Source organism: Talpa occidentalis, unplaced genomic scaffold (assembly GCF_014898055.3).
Source record: "Talpa occidentalis isolate TD23 unplaced genomic scaffold, MPIMG_talOcc4v2.1 talOcc4.9, whole genome shotgun sequence".
Lineage (NCBI taxonomy): Eukaryota > Metazoa > Chordata > Mammalia > Eulipotyphla > Talpidae > Talpa > Talpa occidentalis.
This window is the reverse complement of record NW_023605305.1, coordinates 55,969,620-55,988,611: the sequence shown is the minus strand read 5'-3', so window position 1 is coordinate 55,988,611 and position 18,992 is coordinate 55,969,620. Positions and strand designations below refer to the sequence as shown.

At 39.3% G+C, this 18,992-nt stretch overlaps 1 protein-coding gene across 5 annotated transcripts in view; it reads right to left on the bottom strand.

Moving 5' to 3' along the window:
* Positions 1-9,736: 9,736 nt before the first annotated feature.
* Positions 9,737-18,992, bottom strand: part of CUNH1orf141 (chromosome unknown C1orf141 homolog) — a 29,613-nt gene continuing 20,357 nt past the window's right edge. For all 5 annotated transcript variants that reach the window (XM_054691827.1, XM_054691829.1, XM_037500755.2 and 2 more), the window contains 6 exons: positions 18,255-18,367; positions 17,617-17,684; positions 15,868-16,012; positions 14,956-15,025; positions 12,431-12,620; positions 9,737-10,780 (listed from right to left, as the gene is read on the bottom strand). In XM_054691827.1, coding sequence (XP_054547802.1) covers positions 10,205-10,780; positions 12,431-12,620; positions 14,956-15,025; positions 15,868-16,012; positions 17,617-17,684; positions 18,255-18,367 — 1,162 coding nt within the window. In that variant the 3' untranslated portion in view covers positions 9,737-10,204. The remainder of the gene's footprint in view (positions 10,781-12,430; positions 12,621-14,955; positions 15,026-15,867; positions 16,013-17,616; positions 17,685-18,254; positions 18,368-18,992) is intronic.

Genomic DNA, 18,992 nt, shown 5'->3' with positions numbered 1-18,992 from the left:
CACTTTGTATTATAGATATGTAGACTTTTAGATATTTCAGGTGTTTAGATCTGTTTCATACCTCAGGAATATTAATCACAGAATTAGACACGGGCATTTATATATTATTTGACAAAATTGCATAAAGATGAAAGCATGTCAAAAAATGTTCAAGATTGGAAAGACTGCATTTAAATATTCTCATCAATATGTATGTCTATATGTTGAAGGTTCACATTGTAAATTGATACATTATAATTTTTGGTAGGCAGACTCACCGACAGTAAAATCTCTGTAATGAAATTATGTTTTTTCTACCAAAATATTTCTTTAACCATTCTGGTTTTCCATGGGGAAAATTGATTCTGTACACTCTTGGTTAACGTGATATTTCTTTTCCCTACATTTCTCCCTTCTCCCTGACTCACTGCCCTTTTTATAGTGGAACTTACATGTAAGTAAGCCTTTTGGGTGTTCACCTCCATTCACCAATTTCCTGTTTCACTTCGGGCCTATAGCAGATCCAGTGACCTCCTGCTGTGTTGCATCACTGATACCTTTACTGCCAGTGAACTAAGTTCATATGTTTCCTTTTTGAACAATGCTTTTAAAATTCTGAGAAATTGTATTCAAACAGCATCAAAGTGCCTCATACTTCTCCATATTGGGCTAAACAAAATGAACTTATTGACCACTGACGGTGAACCTGACAATGTGCTACTACTGCAATCATTACCTCCTTGATCTCTGAAGCAGGTATGGTGAAACAACTTATAAACAGTAAATCAAGAACCAAGAGGTTATTAAGGCCTGCCTTGAGTCTTACAGCTCTATTTGGCCACAAGTCTTTTTCAGCAGCTAGCCTGTGCTCCTCCACTAGATAATCTGCCTTATTGCGTGTAAAGGCAGGAATGAACACAGTGCAGGTTTTCTGATCCAGCAGACCTGGTGAAGGAGGAGTCAGAGTCCTCAGTGGTTTTTTGCAGGTCTTTTATTGGGATTTATCCAGGACACGGCAGGCAGGGGTGCTAGGGGGCCGGGAGGCTGGCAGTTCTCCCAGCCCCCAGCAAATCTGCACTCTCTCTGGGCTCTCTGGCGTTCTCTGCTTCTGCTTCTTTGCTTCTCTCTCGGCTTCTGGCTTCTCTTCGGCTTCTGCTGCTGCTGGCGTCCCAGTGACGCCGCCCTTAAAAAGCACAGTCTTAGCCCAGGTGAATCCCATCTACCTATGCCCACACCCTATTCCAGGTGCCGCCATCAGGCATGCATGCAGGACCGCAAGGATCTATCATCTATCCTGATGGCGGGAGGGCAGAAAAGCCTGACATTTTTCCTTACCCTACATTGGGAATAAGTGAACATAATTGCTTTTATAAGAAGCATTGGTGATGCCATTATTTTCAGCAGTTACCAAGTTCCGCATTTATCAACATTGTGAAAAAAGAATAACCATAATAAAATAATGGCAATCTATTGAGGTCAAAATCAATCATAACCCATTCATAAATACCACATCAGTCATCAAATTAGGCATCGAAATTCAATACGATGTTCGCAACTCTATGTTTACAACTGAACTTCATACAAATCTGCGCTAAATCAACTACTTTGAATTTCCTATCTCAGTGAGTGTCCTCATTACCAGTCTATTCACCATGGCTGTGGCTTCCCTAGAACTGTCTCTCCAATCATTCTTTAGTCCCCAGCAGGAGGCGAACCTGGCATTTTCACTCTGCTCTCATCTTGCTGACTCCCTGAGAGAGTAGCTTTGATGTAACCCTGAGTCAAGATTGTGATGATATAAACTGATACAGAGAAAAAAAAAAAACATTTGTCATATTAATAGCTGCATAGGAGTTATCAGGAACTGTGGTATTGATCTGCCCCCAGTAAAAATACCATATCTGAATCATTAACTATAACTGCACTCATCTCCTAAGTTTATAATCATTCTCAGTTATTTATCACAATCTGCTTTTTGCTTTGGAAAACCAGCTTGCCTGTGTCTATGGAGGTATCATTCTTTTCCTTAATGAACTTAAAAGAAAAGAAGAATCTTAAAGGTCTCAATGTGAAAAGGTAAGCTAAAACCTCTGGTGGGGGATGAGGGGTTGAAATATTCAACTTTTTCCCTGTTATGTGGATAGTAAATCTGTGAAACTGAATAGGTTGAAAGTCTCACCAAAACAACCATGAGTTATTAGTAGAATTAGTTCTAGTAATCTGACCTTGTATCTCCATCTAATGTTTTTTTTTTTTTTTTACTATACCAAACTGTTTCTCTTAGATCCAAGGAAACAGGTAAACCTACTTTGAATTCACCACAGCCTGGAGAAATTAGAGATGACCTGTATGGGAACTAGAAGTTTTAAGTAAATGTGATCACACAAGGAAGCAATCTCTTATTACAGCTGAGACTGGTTTGCTTTCCTCCTCTTCTTGGAACTGGTGGGCAGGGTGAAGTCATGAGTTTGAGCAGAATAGGAGAGTTTGGAACAACCGCCATGGAATGTGGGAAAGGAAATCAACTGGAGTTGAGTAAGAAAATTGATGAGAGAATGAGGCTCAAGTTAAAAAGGATGACTGGGAGCCTACTGAACATAGCAGATGACTTTTCTCAGCAATGTTGGCAACAATAGAGAGTTATCTGGTCCAAAATAATACTGCTGGGTCCAAAATAATACTATCTGGTTGTAGGGTAAGGAAAAATATCAGGCTTTTCTGCCCTCCCGCCATTAGAATAGATGAGGGAACCCTGTGGTCCTGAATGCATGCTTGATGGCGGGCACCTGAAGTGGGTACACCTGGGCTGAGAGACTGTGTTTATAAGGGCGGCGTCACGGGGATGCCAGCAGAAGTCAAGAATGAGCAGAAGCCGAGAGAAGAAGCAGAGAAGCAGAGAGAACGCCAGAGAAGCAGAGAGAACGCCAGAGAGCCCAGTGTAGGGTAAGGAAAAAATGTCAGGCTTTTCTGCCCTCCCGCCATCAGGATAGATGATGGATCCTTGCAGTCCTGAATGCATGCCTGATGGCGGGCACCTGGAATAGGGTGCAGGCAGATGTAGATGGGATTCACCTGGGTTAAAACTGGGCTTTTTAAGGGCGATGTCACAGGGACGCCAGCAGAAGCGGAGAGAGAAGCAGAGAAGGCCAGAGAGCCCAGATAGAGTGAAGACTTACTGGGGGCTGGGGAGCCTGCCAGCCTCCCAGCCCCTCAGTACCCCTGCCTGCTGTGTGCCTGGTAAACCCTGATAAAAAGTCTGCAAAAAGCCACTGAGGGCTCTGACTCCTCCTTTACCCGGTATGCTGGATCATAGAAAACCTGCACTGTGTCCATTCCTAAGCTTACAATTGGCGAAAGTCAGCAAGATGACCCATGCAGACGGGTATGGAGCCCTCCGAAGACCTGGAGGGACTGAGAAGTGGTGGACTGTGTGCCTGTGACAACGCTGGAGGCGTCATGGTGGCACAGGAGATGGACAGGGTCTGGAGCTACAGGACGAGATCTTGCATGAAGGAGACGGCCCAAGAGGAACAGCCAAAGACCTCTGAGGCAGCAGAATCATTGGGGAAAGAAAGGACCATGATTCAGAGCTCGCCAGTGCTGATGCAGGGAGAGGCCTGATGGACTTGGACTAATGGAGTTGGACTGACAATCCCACCAGAAGGTGGAGGACCTTGCAGGTTGATATGTTTTGGCACCCTGCAGGTGCCCAGGAGATGGGAATCTGGGGGTGGCCAGTGGGCCTTGGTGGCCAAAAACAGCCTGTGTATGCCCAGCAGCTAGACAGAGGAGAAAAGCCAACTGAGAAGGCAAAAGCTGGTTCTGATGTTAAGTTTGGGAAGCCCTGAGTGGCTGCTAAGCACTAAGTAAGCTGAGGAAGGCCAGTGAGTCTCGTAAAATCACCTATGGGTGATGCTCTGCTCGTTCTTGAGTGAGGGTGAGGAGCTGAGGAACCTGTCCTTGGGGGACAGGTGGGGAACGTGGCTTGGGTGGAGACCAAGCCGAAGAGGGGACCCAAGAGAGGCGGCATGTAGAGTTTGGATCCCTGACCCATGTGCTTGTGCAGTGGGTTGGCCTGAGTGCAGGGGTCTGCAAGTCGCATTGGTGGCTATGAAGGCCGAATGTTTTAGCGACTGCAGACAGAAACCCTAAGCCAAGGCTACAGCCAGAGAAGGCCAGGAAGCCTGAATGCTCCTGGCGTGTTAAGTAGATTCTGTGAGTGGTTCCCCTCCCTCGTATGAGCAGTGCCTTCGGCAGCAGATTTGGTGGCTCATCTGCTGGTACCAATAATTGTCTTTTGCCACTAGGTGGGTGCCCTGCCTGGACTTATTTGTGTTCTGTTGTATTTTGTTATATTGTGATGTATTTTCTTTTGTGGGCCATGGCTGCATTGTTTATGTTTGCTAAGAAAATTGTATATATATGTAGATTATATGGCAGAAAACCCTGAGGGGGTGGACTGTAGGGTAAGGAAAAAATGTCAGGCTTTTCTGCCCTCCCGCCATCAGGATAGATGATGGATCCTTGCAGTCCTGAATGCCTGCCTGATGGCGGGCACCTGGAGTAGGGTGTGGGCATAGGTAGATGGGATTCACCTGGGCTAAGACTGGGCTTTTAAGGGCGGTGTCACGGGGACGCCAGCAGAAGCCGAGAGAGAAGCAAGAGCAGCAGAAGCCAAGAGAAGCAGAGAAGGCCAGAGATCCCAGATAGAGTGAAGACTTGTTGGGGGCTGGGGGGCCTCCCAGCCTCCCGGGCCCCCAGTACCCCTGCCTGCTGTGTGCCTGGTAAACCCCGATAAAAGCCTGCAAAAAGTCACTGAGGACTCTGACTCCTTTACCTGGTCTGCTGGATCATAGAAAACCTGCACTGTGTCCATTCCTGCCCCTACACCCAGATAGAGTGAAGACTTGCCGGGGGCTGGGAGTCCTGCCGGCCTCCCAGCACCCCAGTACCCCTGCCTGCTGTGTGCCTGGTAAATCCCAATAAAAGCCTGCAAAAAGCCCCTGAAGACTCTGACTCCTCCTTTACCTGGTCTGCTGGATCAGAAAACTTGCACTGTGTCCTTTCCTGTCCCTACACTGGTCCAAAATAATACCTCCCTGGTGGCGCAAGGGGTTAAGCACCACACTATGAAGCAATCCGCAGCCTCTGCAGCATGAGGTTGATCCCCAGCTGGCCAGGGAGCAACTCACATGGCGCACCAGACCTCTCCTGTCTCGCCTTCTGCTCCCCTCAGCAGTGTATTTCAGTCAATCTGCCTGTTCTGTTCCCCAATCTGTCTCTGGTGAATCCTCTCCCCTCCCCCGCATCTCTGGCCTGTATCCCGGCTCTTGTATGCACAAATAAATAAATCTTTAAAAAAAAAAAATACTGCTGAGTTTGAGATACCTCAGAAACATTTTAATTACTTAACGGCCACAGGTGGCTAGCAGTCACCACACTGAAAAGCACAGGTCTAGAATACTTACATCATTGCAGAACATTCTGTTGAATATCTTTGTTGTAGGAGATTTGCAAGTTCTTTTTTACTTCTGAGGCTCTGAGCAAGTTAATGAAAGAGGAAAGGTGCAAGAGAGCAAGGATGCTGGGAGAAAAAAGTAAGGCAAAGGAATGAAATATAACCATCTTTAAAGGCACTAATTACCAATTGTTGCCATTAACCTTGTAATTCGTATCTGAAACAGAAAGCCCATACTTTGATTCTGGTTCACACCAAAGTGTAATATTGGATCAAATTAACTATTCACTAACACTAGCTAGACATGTTGGCAAATTAAATGCCACTTTGGAATCTACTATTGTGATTACTTGTCTGACTAGTCTTTGTGTCTTGTTGTCATCCTACTGGTATAGCTATAAATGTAGAGCCCTACCTCTTTTCTGGGCAAAGAACATATAATGAAGGTTTTATTTAGAGTGAAATAGGCAGTAAATAGGATTTACTTTGGATAACATCCCACTCAGTTTACTAATGAATGGTTTTGATTTTCTCTTTGGGAACTGAAATAAAACACCTCCTGCTCATATGTCACCTGTGCCTAATCCTGAACACCTGACTCCTGGAGAAAAATAAAGGTCTCTGATGTTTTTAAATACTGGAATGATTTCCAGGTAGAGAAGAAATGTTTAAAAAAATTATCCAATAACAGAAATAAGAAAGGTGATTACTAGATGTCTTTTAGAGTTCTGGGAATAATCAAATGGATTTTGATGGATTAATTAATTATAAAGGGTTATTCCCCTTTGGTTGGTTTTCTGGTTAGAAGAGATTAACTTGTAGAAAGTTCATTGTAATGCAAATGACTCTTGTCCATAGCAACACAAATAAATTTTATCTGTGAACATATAATTGATTTCCCTCCAGCAGAAAAGATAACTCTAAAGTTTCAATTTATTGCCCCAGAGGATATTACCAGCTTTGCATTTATTAGCATATTCACTTTCACATTCTTTTAGCTGACTATAAATCTGTCTTATTTTCTTTTGAACTAGTTTCAACATCTTACTCTTTATTCATTAATGATTGGGTTGAATAAAATCTTTGACATGTGTTCATTTTACGTTTTTTGTGAGTGTCATGTTTTTTAATTTTTTGGAAATTAGAAGAATCAAGTAATGCTCCTAGATCAAGTTCAGTGGATCAAGTGGGCTCAGTGGAATCCATGGATTTTTATTTTTAACTGACTATAATGAAAAACTTCCCAGCACTGTGTGCTAAATATTTTCCATTCGATCCTCAAATCTATAAACCACCTAGTTCTAGACCCTGCAGGAAGATTCCTCTGGCTTAATTGTATAGGCTCTCTTAACCTGTGGTCAGGACTAGAGTGAGGCAAACTTTCAAAGCCTGGCATTTAAGGAGGTACCCGCTCTCAGGATCCATCCTGCAGTGGCATTGCCAAAGGAAAGAATCTCCTTAATTTTGTTTTTCTCTAGGTGCCTCTAGCCCCAGCCTTGTCTTAACTCCAAACTTTTGGTTCATTGTAGCTAATGGGAGACACTATAGGCACAACGCACAATAGGAAAATGAGGTTCCAGCATTTATTAATACCCTACTGGGGCCTCCCTTGTGGCGCAGGGGTTAAAGACAGTGCTATCAAGCAACTCCAGCCACTACAGCACAAGTTCGATGCCCAGCGGTCAGGGAGCAACCCACATGGAACAGCAGACCCCTCCTGTTTTGCCCACTTCAGTCAATCTGGCTTTTCTGCTCCCCACTCTGTCTCTGGTGAATCCTTTCACCTTCCTCACCTCTGGCTTACACCCCAGTTCTTGCATGCATGAATAAATAAATCTTTAAAAAAAAATACCCTGCAACTTCATTTGTGAGGTGTTACCATAACTGGTGTCACATGCTCCTGTGTCCCTCTGCATTCCTCCAACCCCTCCTTCCCTTCAGTCCTGTAGGCCTAAGGACCCCATTACCCCTAGTAGTTTCCTTATGCTGAACTGATACTTTAGTAAGTTGCTCCTTAGTAAATTCATATTATTCACTTTGTGGATAATTTTGATCATCCAATTCCTGTTGGGTCCATGGATGATACTCAGTTAGCAAGACCTAAAAATGTCAGGGTCTGTTTGGAGAGTAGTGACTTCACGCTGCCAAATATGTTCAAGCCAAGGCCGGATGGTCAGCAAGCACCAAAGCCATGAAGGAAATCTTTGCTCCGGGGTAAGACAAAATTGTGTGAACCTTTACAGGCAGATGAGGAGCACCCTAGGACCCCCAAACCTGCATGCTCTAAATGGGTTCTGTCATCTGCTGCATAAAGACAAACATAGTGCATAAGACCTTCAATAGCAAAGAACTTTAATAAATTTAGTGTGCAATAGAGAGACGAGAAAGAATATTTAGTTTCCAAATGAAGCAAAGTTACCCATCCCCTTGTGGGTAAATGCCCAGGCAAACAGGGCTGGCCCAAAGTGGGGCAACTGAGGCCTGAAAGCCTGCCACAAGTCTAAGTTATCTTTTGATGGGGAACCAGAGGAGAGGGGCAGAAGGAGCCAGGCAAGTCTGGAAGGAAAAGATCAAAACCAAAGTACAGGTCAATAAAAAACTGCCATTGTCAGCCTCCCCATAGGTCTCTTACCCATGTCTTCTCCATGTGTCTCCTTCCATGTCCCCCAAGTCCCTGGTACATGTCCAAGGCCGAGAAGCAAACACAGCTTCTTCACCTGTCTCTGTGCTCCATGTGCCTCATGTGCCTCTTCCAAGTCTTCTTTCTTCCTTCTCTCCCAAGTCCTTTTTTAGCTTCCCCTCACTGCTCAGCTTTACTTAGGTGGGTCAAGGAACCTGGAACTCCCCTTTCTATAGGGATTACACTGTTACATGACTACAATTTTTCTAAATATGATGGGTGCATAGTTCCACAAAAATACAATACTATTGCAGGGGGTGGGGGGAGGAAGTAAAGAAGAGGAAATAAAAAGGGAGAAATCTATTGCCTTACTACAAAAAACGTACAACAAATCAGAGGAGATTTGTTGGTAGTTAAAGGAACATGTAGGTTAGTAAGAGAGAGTAGTGGAGTTAAAAGAAAGATTTTACTAGATCAAATGTATCAAAATTGGCAGAACTTTTAAGTCTGTTCTTTTAACTTACAGTACCCAGTACTTGACTCCTGGTAAGAGTATACAAATCTTGTGTTACTTAGGTATAGATTTAAATTGGGTAAATCAAGACCTTCTATTATATGTAACAAGAAGAAAAGTCTCCTCATGTGCTGCTTATACTAGGTCAAGATGGTGAAATGTCATCTTGGACTTAACTATGTATATTTTGAGATGGACTTTCTTTTTGGGCCATCTACGATAAATTTTCAGTCACCATGATGGAACAAATAGGGGCCTAATTCTGGTCACGGCTGGTGTTCAAGGAGCTCAGGGAAGCATGCAAATAGGTAAAGCCTAAGGCCTAAGGTATTAAACTCTGAGTTCCAGTAAAGTGTGACCCAGAAATTAAAGGAAAATTGATAACTTGCAAACAGCTTGAAATGCCCTGGTGGTTCTCTCCCTGAAACTCCATCCATACTCTCTGTGAGCTAGTACCTGTGTCAGATACTGGCGGCCAGAAGAAAGTTCAACAACCAGGAAACTATATGCTTCTCCCCCACCTCCTACATACCTTTTAAGGCCTTCCACCTTATCCTGACACCTTTCTCTTTTACTTTCCTTACATAGTCTTCAATTATACCCCTCTTTTCCTCTCGTCTCCATTTTCTCTCTCTGTCATTCCCTTTGAGAACCAAAACCTTCCTCTACTTGTGAAGAGATGCCTAATATTAACAATGATGACATGCAATAAAGAAAACTTCCAGTCTGAAATGGAAACAGAAAAATCCAAACAAGTACATACCTTCTCACCCTTGGAAGTTTAAAAACACAAAGGCAAAAACACCTCAAAGTCTTCCTCAAACTAGAATGCTTCTAATTAAACCTACTTCTGCTCAAGTACTAACAATTAAGATTTAAAAATCCTTAGACAAATGGACTTCAAGGGCAACTCTAAGTGGAGTTCTGCCAGCATAATATTTTGGTTAATGAGAAGTTAATGATAAACAGTAAAACAGCAATATATATATATATATAAAATACACAAAATGTTCAATACTTTTTAGGAGTTGCTTAGTTTATAAAAGATAAGTTAGTGATTCTTTTACAATATTTAACAATTCAGAAAAAGACAAAGTTATACTTGGAAAAGTCATAATATAGGAATGAAGTTCCAACAACTAATAAAAAACTATTTGAAATTTTACAACTTTTAATTGTATGAATTGCTGATATAATACAATTTTCCAGTAATTATCCAAAATGCTGATATACAATGGATTTCACATATATTAAGTTAATGGTACATTTGTCCTATTTGATATTCAATTATGGAGCAAGGTCATTGATGTTATTTGGATTCCAACAGAGAATTTGCAGTCTGTACTACGCTTTGTTCTGAATCAGACTATTGTAGAATACTGATGATTAGGAGACCTATTTGAGAAACTCATGAACTAGCTCTTGTTGATTATTCTTAATTTTATCCTCTTATTTATCAAGATTTTTCTTGAACAGACCACTGTTGATTTGTAACTCCAATTTCTTGCATTGCTTTATACCATCCATCAGAATGTCATTCTTTTTAAGTAAGAATTTCTTCTAGATCTTGCATCTTTGTTACTTGCTTCTTGTTATCCAAATATTGTTTTATGATTAATATTTTATGAGGTGCTTAATTTTCACTTGGAAGCTTTAATAAATTATCCAATGGTGTTACATTACTTAATACCTGTACTTTCATTATATTTTTTATTGGTTTTGAGTAATATTTCACAGGTGAGGCACTGAATTTGTATGCGTTTATTGGTTTTACTGTAGAAAACATTCTTTTAGGTTTGTCAGTTTGAGTATCCATTTCTTGAATAACAGTTTTATCAAGGAAACCCAAAAATTTTTTCCTTAAGCTGGAAAAAGTCTGGGAGAAATTATTAAGTTTATTCCAAGGTATTTTTTCTACTGTCCACTTAATAGTCTTCTTTCTTAGTTTATCCATTTCAGAAGTTGTTTCTGGAATGTCATTTTCCCGTGCCTTGGAAGCAGTTCTTTTGAATTTGGAAGGAGTAATAGATTGAGCATTAATTAGGGATTTGAGGAATTCATGATTTCTTTCTAACATGAGATTTGTTCTTTTATATGGGTAAATATTTCTATCTTGTATAAGATAGGGAGGAAGCCTATCTTTTGTCAAAAGTAACATTTTTATATATTCAGTCTCATGAAAAATTATGGGATTTGTATCATGTTGTTCCTGTGGATTAAATAAAAGAGTATTTAGTCATCAGATTATTAAAGCAAGAAAGCTACATGTATTCTATATGAAAGTAAATGGTTAATATTCTAAAAGTAATTAAAAATAGTTTTTAACTTGAATAAAAATGGTATTCAAACACACTTAAAAAGATATACTTGTCAAAGATGAAAAATGATGTAAGAATTATATAAAATAAAATACTGAAATTAAAAAAAAAGATATACTTGTATATGATATACTTCTTTCTCACATTCTATCAAAATATTTGGGGTCAATTCTCAACTTTTGACCTCCCCAAATTTTATTGAAATAAACTGGCATATAAAGAAATAAATTCTCTTTCTTAGGAAAGAGGATAGTTGGTGGGGTGGAACATTGTTCTGGCATTTCCTAAGTTTTAATGTCCAAAAATAATATAAAAACAAAAAAATATATAAAACACACAATGAGTTGGGCCTCCCCGGTGGTGGAGCAGGTTGAGCGCCACCCTGTGAAGCTGTCTGCAGCCTCCACAGCGCAGGTTCGATTGCCGGCAGGCCAGGGAGATTCCCACATGGTGTGGCAGACCTCTCATGCCTCGCCCACTGCTCCCCTCAGCAGTGTCCTCAGTCTGTCTGCCTGTTCTGCTCCCCATTCTGTCTCTGGTGAATTCTCTCACCCTCCCATGCCTCTGACCTGTACCCCAGTTCTTATATAAATAAATAAATCTTAAAAAAAAAAACACACATTGAGTCAAAGATCATGAGATATAATTAATTACAAGTTGAAATTACAAAGTCATGTCTCTACCGTTGCTGAAATAAAAATGACAAAATATCTAATTTTGCCATCCATGGGTGAGGCCAGAGTAACCAACTTAGTCAGAGCAGTGGAGGTATATCATATTTTTGGTCATCTCATCAACCTAGGGGGTTTTTCACTTTACAAGTCTATGTACCTTTAGGTGGGGGAGAAATGAGCTTTATCAGTTTCCCTTACAGTTAAAACATAGGCAAGTGATACAGCCTCTGCCTATCAGATAAACTTAACAAGTCTTCAGAAAAGCAAGCATTGTAAGAAAGTTCACATTGTGTAAACCATTCTAGTAAGGATGGTGGTAGAGATACCTAGTTTTTGAATGACAGTTTTGAATGACAGCAGTGGCAAAGTTCTTAGAAACAGTGTACTCTGCTCAAAATAACAGTTGTAAAGTCTTGTGCTTGACAACAGCATGGGGTCCAGGGGATCAGTCTGTGGCTGCCATTAGGAGACTCATAACTGAAGACAATTCAAGTCAGAGTCTCTCCAGCCTTCCTAGAGACTCTGTGGGCTACCAAATAGTCTTTATTAAATATGTCTTCAGATAACTAAAATAGATTGGTGGAAAAATGAAACATGTCATTTTTAATACCGTTTTTTATATTTCTTTTAAATTTTGATAAAACATTCATAAAGAAAAACACAAAATTTTCAACTGAGGCAAAGGAATTTCTAGTTTTGGAGCGCCAGTTCTCAAAAAAAGCTATAAAAATTTAAGTGTTATTACTTCAGAATGTGAAACCAAGAGGCAAGAAGGATTTAACCAAGATTACAGTTACCAGAATATAAGATTTCCACAAATAGCAATAATACTCATATTCAGTGAATTGTAGTAGATATTTTTTTTACCATATGACTTGTTTCTGTCTTTGCTGGACTAATATCTATTATCTTGGCATTTGGCTTTTTCAATTCATCCTCAAAGCACAAGGGTAGCAAGTTTTTCATTTTCACTGAAGAATCATTACTTAACTGATCACTTTTGATATATTTCGTTTCTTCTGCACTATAGTCATTCATTTGTGGAAGAGATTCTCTTCTGAAAATGAACACACATTCACTATAAATATACACAAGGCTGATTTCAGTTTGTAAGTTCTTGTCTGCCTCTCTCATCCCTTAAAGTCACTGCCACCATTGCCCCCAAACCCTCTCTCATAGACTTTAAACCTGACTGACATCCCCACCCCTTCCTGCCTGATGCCTTTGTGTGACAGGGAGAGGGAGGGGAATGGCAAAAGCAGGGATGAAAGTAAGACAATAATATGTGTGTGTCTTTGATTTTTGAGAGGGGAGGACAAGCTATATTATATAGATGGAAAACACTAAAGGTGAGAGAAATTTGCTATATCTTTTTTTTGAGATTTTGAGAGAAAAATGCTTTGCAGGGAACCTTCCCACCAATACAAGGCGGTCCCAGATTTGTTAACAGGATGGAAGGGTGTGGTTAGGCATAGAGAAGATATAGTTTTCATTTCATATCTTTTGGTTCACATGTGACAAGGACACTGAGTTTAAGCTTGTTTAGGGGCTCACCATTGCAGGGGCTGAGGTAATCCATAGCAAATATTTGGCAAAGTTGAGGTATAGCTGTCTATGGACAGAGAAGGATATAGGTCCTTCCATACTAATGAGTGTTGAAAGTGAATCCTATCCAATTTCAGAAAGATCAGACCACAAATTAATGGATTGTAGATCTCAGTAGTCATGAAACATCAGGGAATGAGTATTAAGGGCACTGACCAAAACTCTTTCCTCAGTGTCACAACCATACAGTGAGTCCCTCATTCACATACTCAGATATCATGCTAAAGAGTAATAAAAATGAAACCAAAACCTGTGGCCCACAAGCCTGCCCTGACCTGAGTACAAGCTGTCTTACGCAGGGGTGGGCTTTTCCCTTTTGTATCTGGCTTCAGGATCATTAATGAACCAATCAGGTTTGAGCTCTCTAGCTTTCAGTCAAGGGCTGGAATTAATTATGTGGAATGAAAATAGTAGTGACCTGATTGGTGCTAGCCAAACCAATTAGATACTTAGGTTTGACCAGTCTCTAAAGAGAGAAAAAGCACTCAGAAGCCAACCTCTAAAGAAAGAATCATTCAGCAGATGACCTCCATGGGATTCAGCAAACCTCTGCAGACCTCTGTAGACTTCCAGACTTCCAGACTTCAGGAGACATTCAGAGAGACCCAACCACTGCACCTGCCTCTGGCCCTGCCTCTGCATTGCCTGCAAGGAGCATCATTAGCCTTGGCCTGGTGTTTCAAAGAGCTTTTGGCTATTGGTTCATATTAAGTGCGCACAAAGATCTGGTCTCTGACACCACCCCCTAGTGACCAGTGTTGACAGACATTACTGATTAGTGACCAGCACTCTGTAGCCACATCTGAGAGTTATCCACTGCGTTTGGTTCTCTGGCACCACTTCCTGGTGCTGTTGAGTCTGTCACAGTCCTGTCTGGCACCTGGTGCTGTCCAGTCTTCAGACTATTGTTGTGGGTGGCTGCAGCATCACCCCAGTGACCCCACCTATGAGGAGCTCCAGTTGCCACCATGAGTTGAATCCTGATACACTGCTGACCACTGTGCCACCAGCTCCTCCAGTCTCCACCAGCTCCATATAGCATGAGTGGCCTTTGTTTAGAACTACAGGACACTGTGGACACTATTTGGGGTGAGATAGACAGACATTTATGGCCCTAGAAACTCTCTCCTTCCTTTCAATCTCCTGTTTGTTAGATAAAGCTCATTATTGTTGGACACTGAGCCTGAGTGATATCTTGCAATTGAGTTTAGACAGTGACCTTTTCCCCTTCTTGGCACTGTCCTTGGCACTATCCTTTGACAATGCTGTTGTAGCACTATTTATTTATTTATTTATTTGTTGTTGTTGTAGCACTATTTAAAGTAGCACTGTATTAGAAGGACTCACTGCTGTATATTATTGTACATTTGTACATTGTTGCTCCAGCTGTACACTGGATTAATATGATTTTTTTCTTTCTTCAGTGTTTGAAGATCTTATGAGAAATATCAGAACTTTATATGAAAAAAAAACACTTTTTTCACATCATATTGTACTGTAATTAAATTTGGGTCTCTACTACAAAACATAATTGTATTCTTCCTATTCACTTTTTCATGTCTTTCTCTCCTGTGACTGTGGACCTGCAGCAGAGAGCATCACTTAATGTCTGAATGTGATGTGACTAGTTGAGCAGTCTTGGGCCAGTCATTGGTTCACTATATGGCCCTAAATGATAATAATACACCAGAATAAATTCATTATAACCTATTAGGAAATGAAAGAACTCTTCCTATTAGAAACATCTCTGCATGGGATAAAATATTAAACATTTCAAAATCAATTACCTTTTATTTTCATAATCTTCTAAGTGATCAACCAAATCAAGTGATTCACTAGTTTTTCTCTCAGTCTGAGCTGAAATAATAAAAGATTTTCATGAAAGAAACACAGATACACACTCATATATGTTGCATTTAGAAAATATCCTGTTAAAATATTTTACAATGTAAAGCCCCTGAATTAATCATTCCTGAAATTGCCTTACTGATGAGCTTATTTAAGTAATAAATATCTTTATTATTTGAGCCACATGTAGTCAGATTTTCATTTAATTGCAGCTAATAGTGTCTCAACTATTAAAGATGAATAAGACACTATCAGGTAGAGAAGCGTATTTTGAGCATCGTGAACAGAATGGGTCAAATCACACAGTAGTTGGCACAGACTGCTCATTATAATGAGAATCAGTATAGATAAAAAGACAGAATAGATAGTTAGAAAGTTTTTTTTTTAAAACATTTATTTACTTTTATACAAGAGCTGGGGTACAGGCCAGAGGTGCGGGAGGGTGCGAGGATTCATCAGAGACAGAGCGGGGAGCAGAACAGGCAGACGGACCAAAATACACTACTGAGGGGAGCAGCGGGCGCAACAGGAGAGGTCTGCTGCACCATGTGCGATTCTCTCTGGCTGTTGGGATGGAACCCGTGCTGCAGAGGCTGCGGACAGCTTCACAGCGCTGCACTCAACCCACTGCGCCACCAGGGAGGCCCAGAAAGATTTTATATACCATGCTAAGGAAACTGGACTTCAACATTTTTTGTAATAGAGTCTTCATATGTTATTAAATAATGAAATAATATGGTAATATGATTAGATACTGATATTCTTTGGCTAAAGGTTTTCTTGTTGTTTATATTTTGAAGTTAGTACAGTTAATTTCCAGCTATTTCAAAATAAACACACAATATGAATACCTGCAAATAAAATAGAGTCTTTTTCCTTTTTATAAACTTTAGATTCATTACTGGGTACAGGAGAAAAGATTGTAGAACTCAACTTTCTTCTACGTGTTTGACTATGCTGTGAATATAGATTATGCAAGGGCTTAGCATATTCCACCTAAACATCAGGAAAAACAGAAAACTGTCTTAGAAATTATTTCTTTCCATGTATATTGATAAATAATTTATACCTGATATTCACATTTGGAATATTTAATTATGATAAGGAAACAAATATAGAGAAAACAAATATAGGAAACAAATAAGGAAACAAATATAGAGAAATTTTTGTCTATGTTCACACTTCTTACTGATTTTTATTTCCTTTATCTTTAAAACTGAGAATCAGTACGGCATGACTGTAAACAGCATGGTTCATTTTATTGACTCAGAAGGACTCCTCAGAAGGACTACTCATGCCCATGAAACTTTTAAAAATAAATTTATAATAGAAATAGAAGAGGAGAGAGAGAGAAAAAAAGAAAAATCTGCCCAAGGGAGATTTCAAATAGATTTCTGAAAGACAGAAAGTTAATTGAAGCCTTAAGAACAGTAGTGGAGTCACTAAAAAAATGCTATCTGTCTCTATCATGAAACACCAGATTTAGAGTTGGTAGGTAATGAGTGTGCTAATGAGAACAAAAGTTATAAAGCAACAGATTAAATAAAATTTGGTCTGTGGAACTTCTGAACCAGTTGTCAGTCCTCCCACTTTCCAGTGACCCAATTCCACTAGCAGAATATCAAAGGAATTAAAGGAAATGATATTTAATTATCCCTAGGCTAAAAGAAGCTCCCTTCCGCTAATAAACTTTCTGCTAGTATAGTTTTGACTGCACAAAGTAAAATTCTTCATGTTAGCATCTGGAAGGAGGGCTGCCAGGCCTAGTCTACTTACGTATTCTAAAGTAGAGCTAGCTGGTTGAGAGCGGTGCCATACACACACAACAGTCAGCTTTCAATTCTGGAGAGAGGCTTGTAAACTTAATGCAGTTTCATTGAAAAATGAACCCATATCTCCATTTTCTAATATGAACAAATGAAATTTTCCAGATAGGATAATAATCAGTAACTTGAAAGATAAGTGTTTTGAACACCCAATTCCAATGGTCGGAATAGGGGGAGAGGGGACTTCACCAATCAACTAGCAATTCTCAGATAGTGTCTGACTCTATCCACCATGAGACAGCATCAGATTCCAAGGTTAAGGGCGCAGTCCCATAAGATTGCACCACAAGAACTCCTCTCCTCATGCCCCCACATCAAATACAAATCCAAGTGTTACCTGCTGCTTTTGAGCAAACAGCTATAAATTATAGAGTTTCCAACCCTTTCTCGGGTTTAATTTGTGAGTGACTCATAGAACACAAGAAATCTGTTTACTCATAAGATTACCGGTTTATTACAAAGATTAGTAAAATATGGAACAACAGCCAGATGAAGAGATACGTGGGACAAGGTATGTGGAAAGGGTTGCAGAGTGTATCACTCTCTCTCCAGATCTGTCATTTTATCTGTACCTTCATGTGTTCATTAACAGGGAATCACTCTGAAAACTATCCTTTTGGGGTTTTATTGCAGCTTCATTACATAGGCATAATAAAGTTTTACACATTATCAGAGATTAAAACACTTTAAAATTTTATGCTTTAGAATTTGGAATTTGTAGAAACATATATAAAATATTAGGGTTCATCTAAATTTCTACAAAATTAAACCTACCTCAGATATATCCTTAAGAAAATAAAGTGATCTAGTAGATCTTGGTTTCAGATTTTCTTTCTCTGGGTCTAAAGTAACAAATCAAAACAAATAATATTTCCATACTTTTAATTTAATTTAATTTACCATTGTCTCTGTTCACAGTAAACTTCTTACAAATATAGTCTGATAATCTCATTTGCTTATATATATGTTATCTTTACATTTTCTTGAGACAAATATATTCTAGAACAACTTTCTTTAAAAATGAATTTCTATTAACAAAATATAACTTTTGGTTATTGCTATTATACAATTAAGCTGTATATTGTTGGAAAAAATGGATTTCTAAATAAAATAGAATCACACTTGATAGTCAAAGAAATATTTTCATTAATTCCTTTGAAAAGAGAAATATATGATATTGAGCATTTTTTCATATGGCTGTTGAACATGTGTAACATTTTTTCTTAGAAAATTCTTCATAGCTCACAAATCATTCACACTGAAGTCATAATCCATATATTTTCACACAAATGCTTTCAACAGACATACCAAATTATCAAGAACTTTAAAGGCATTAATAAATAATAAAGTATATAATAAAAGCACTCTCAATAAACCAAAAACAGAAGTAAATACATTGTGCACAACTTTACCTTTTGACTTGGCTTCTTGACTTTTTACATCTGTTGGTCGAGCATGTGGTCTTAAATCTAACTTTTCAAAACTGATTTTTCTAGGTTCAGGCTTAGTTTTGAAGGAGACATGCCTGGAGGAAATTAAACAAATCTATACTAATTACAAAATTTATAAAATTAATCAAAAAATAAATTTGGAAAAATGTGATGTTTGAGTTATACAGATTTGGCAGTTAATTCTATCACAAGCACAAAGTGTAAATGTTTAGGACTAATTAAATGGGAGCTGAAATACTTGTGATAATCACTTGAGGTAGAGAAAGACAAGAAACTGGCCATGGTAATAGGATTGAGGGCACTTCAGGAAACTATGGTTCACAAGCTGATTAATATTTTTAGAAAAATACCTTAGAAATTCACTAACTGAGATATTGGGGATATTGCCAGAGTTTAGTGGAAGTAGTAGGCTATGGAGTTAGGATCTTATCAGATACCAGAAAAGTATATCAGTAGCATCACAGGCTTTTTTTTTTTTTAAATTGTAAACAGGTATTTCCCTCCACCAAATTCTTTAACTATTGATAATATGTAAGAAAGTTAATAGTATTACAGGCACATCTCAGAATACTATGGGATAGGTTCCTTCACAATAAAGCAGATACTGCAATAAAGCCAGTCACATGAATATTTTGGTTTCCCAGTCTACATAAAAGTTATATTTATACTGGAGCATAGTCAGTTAAGTATGCAACATTA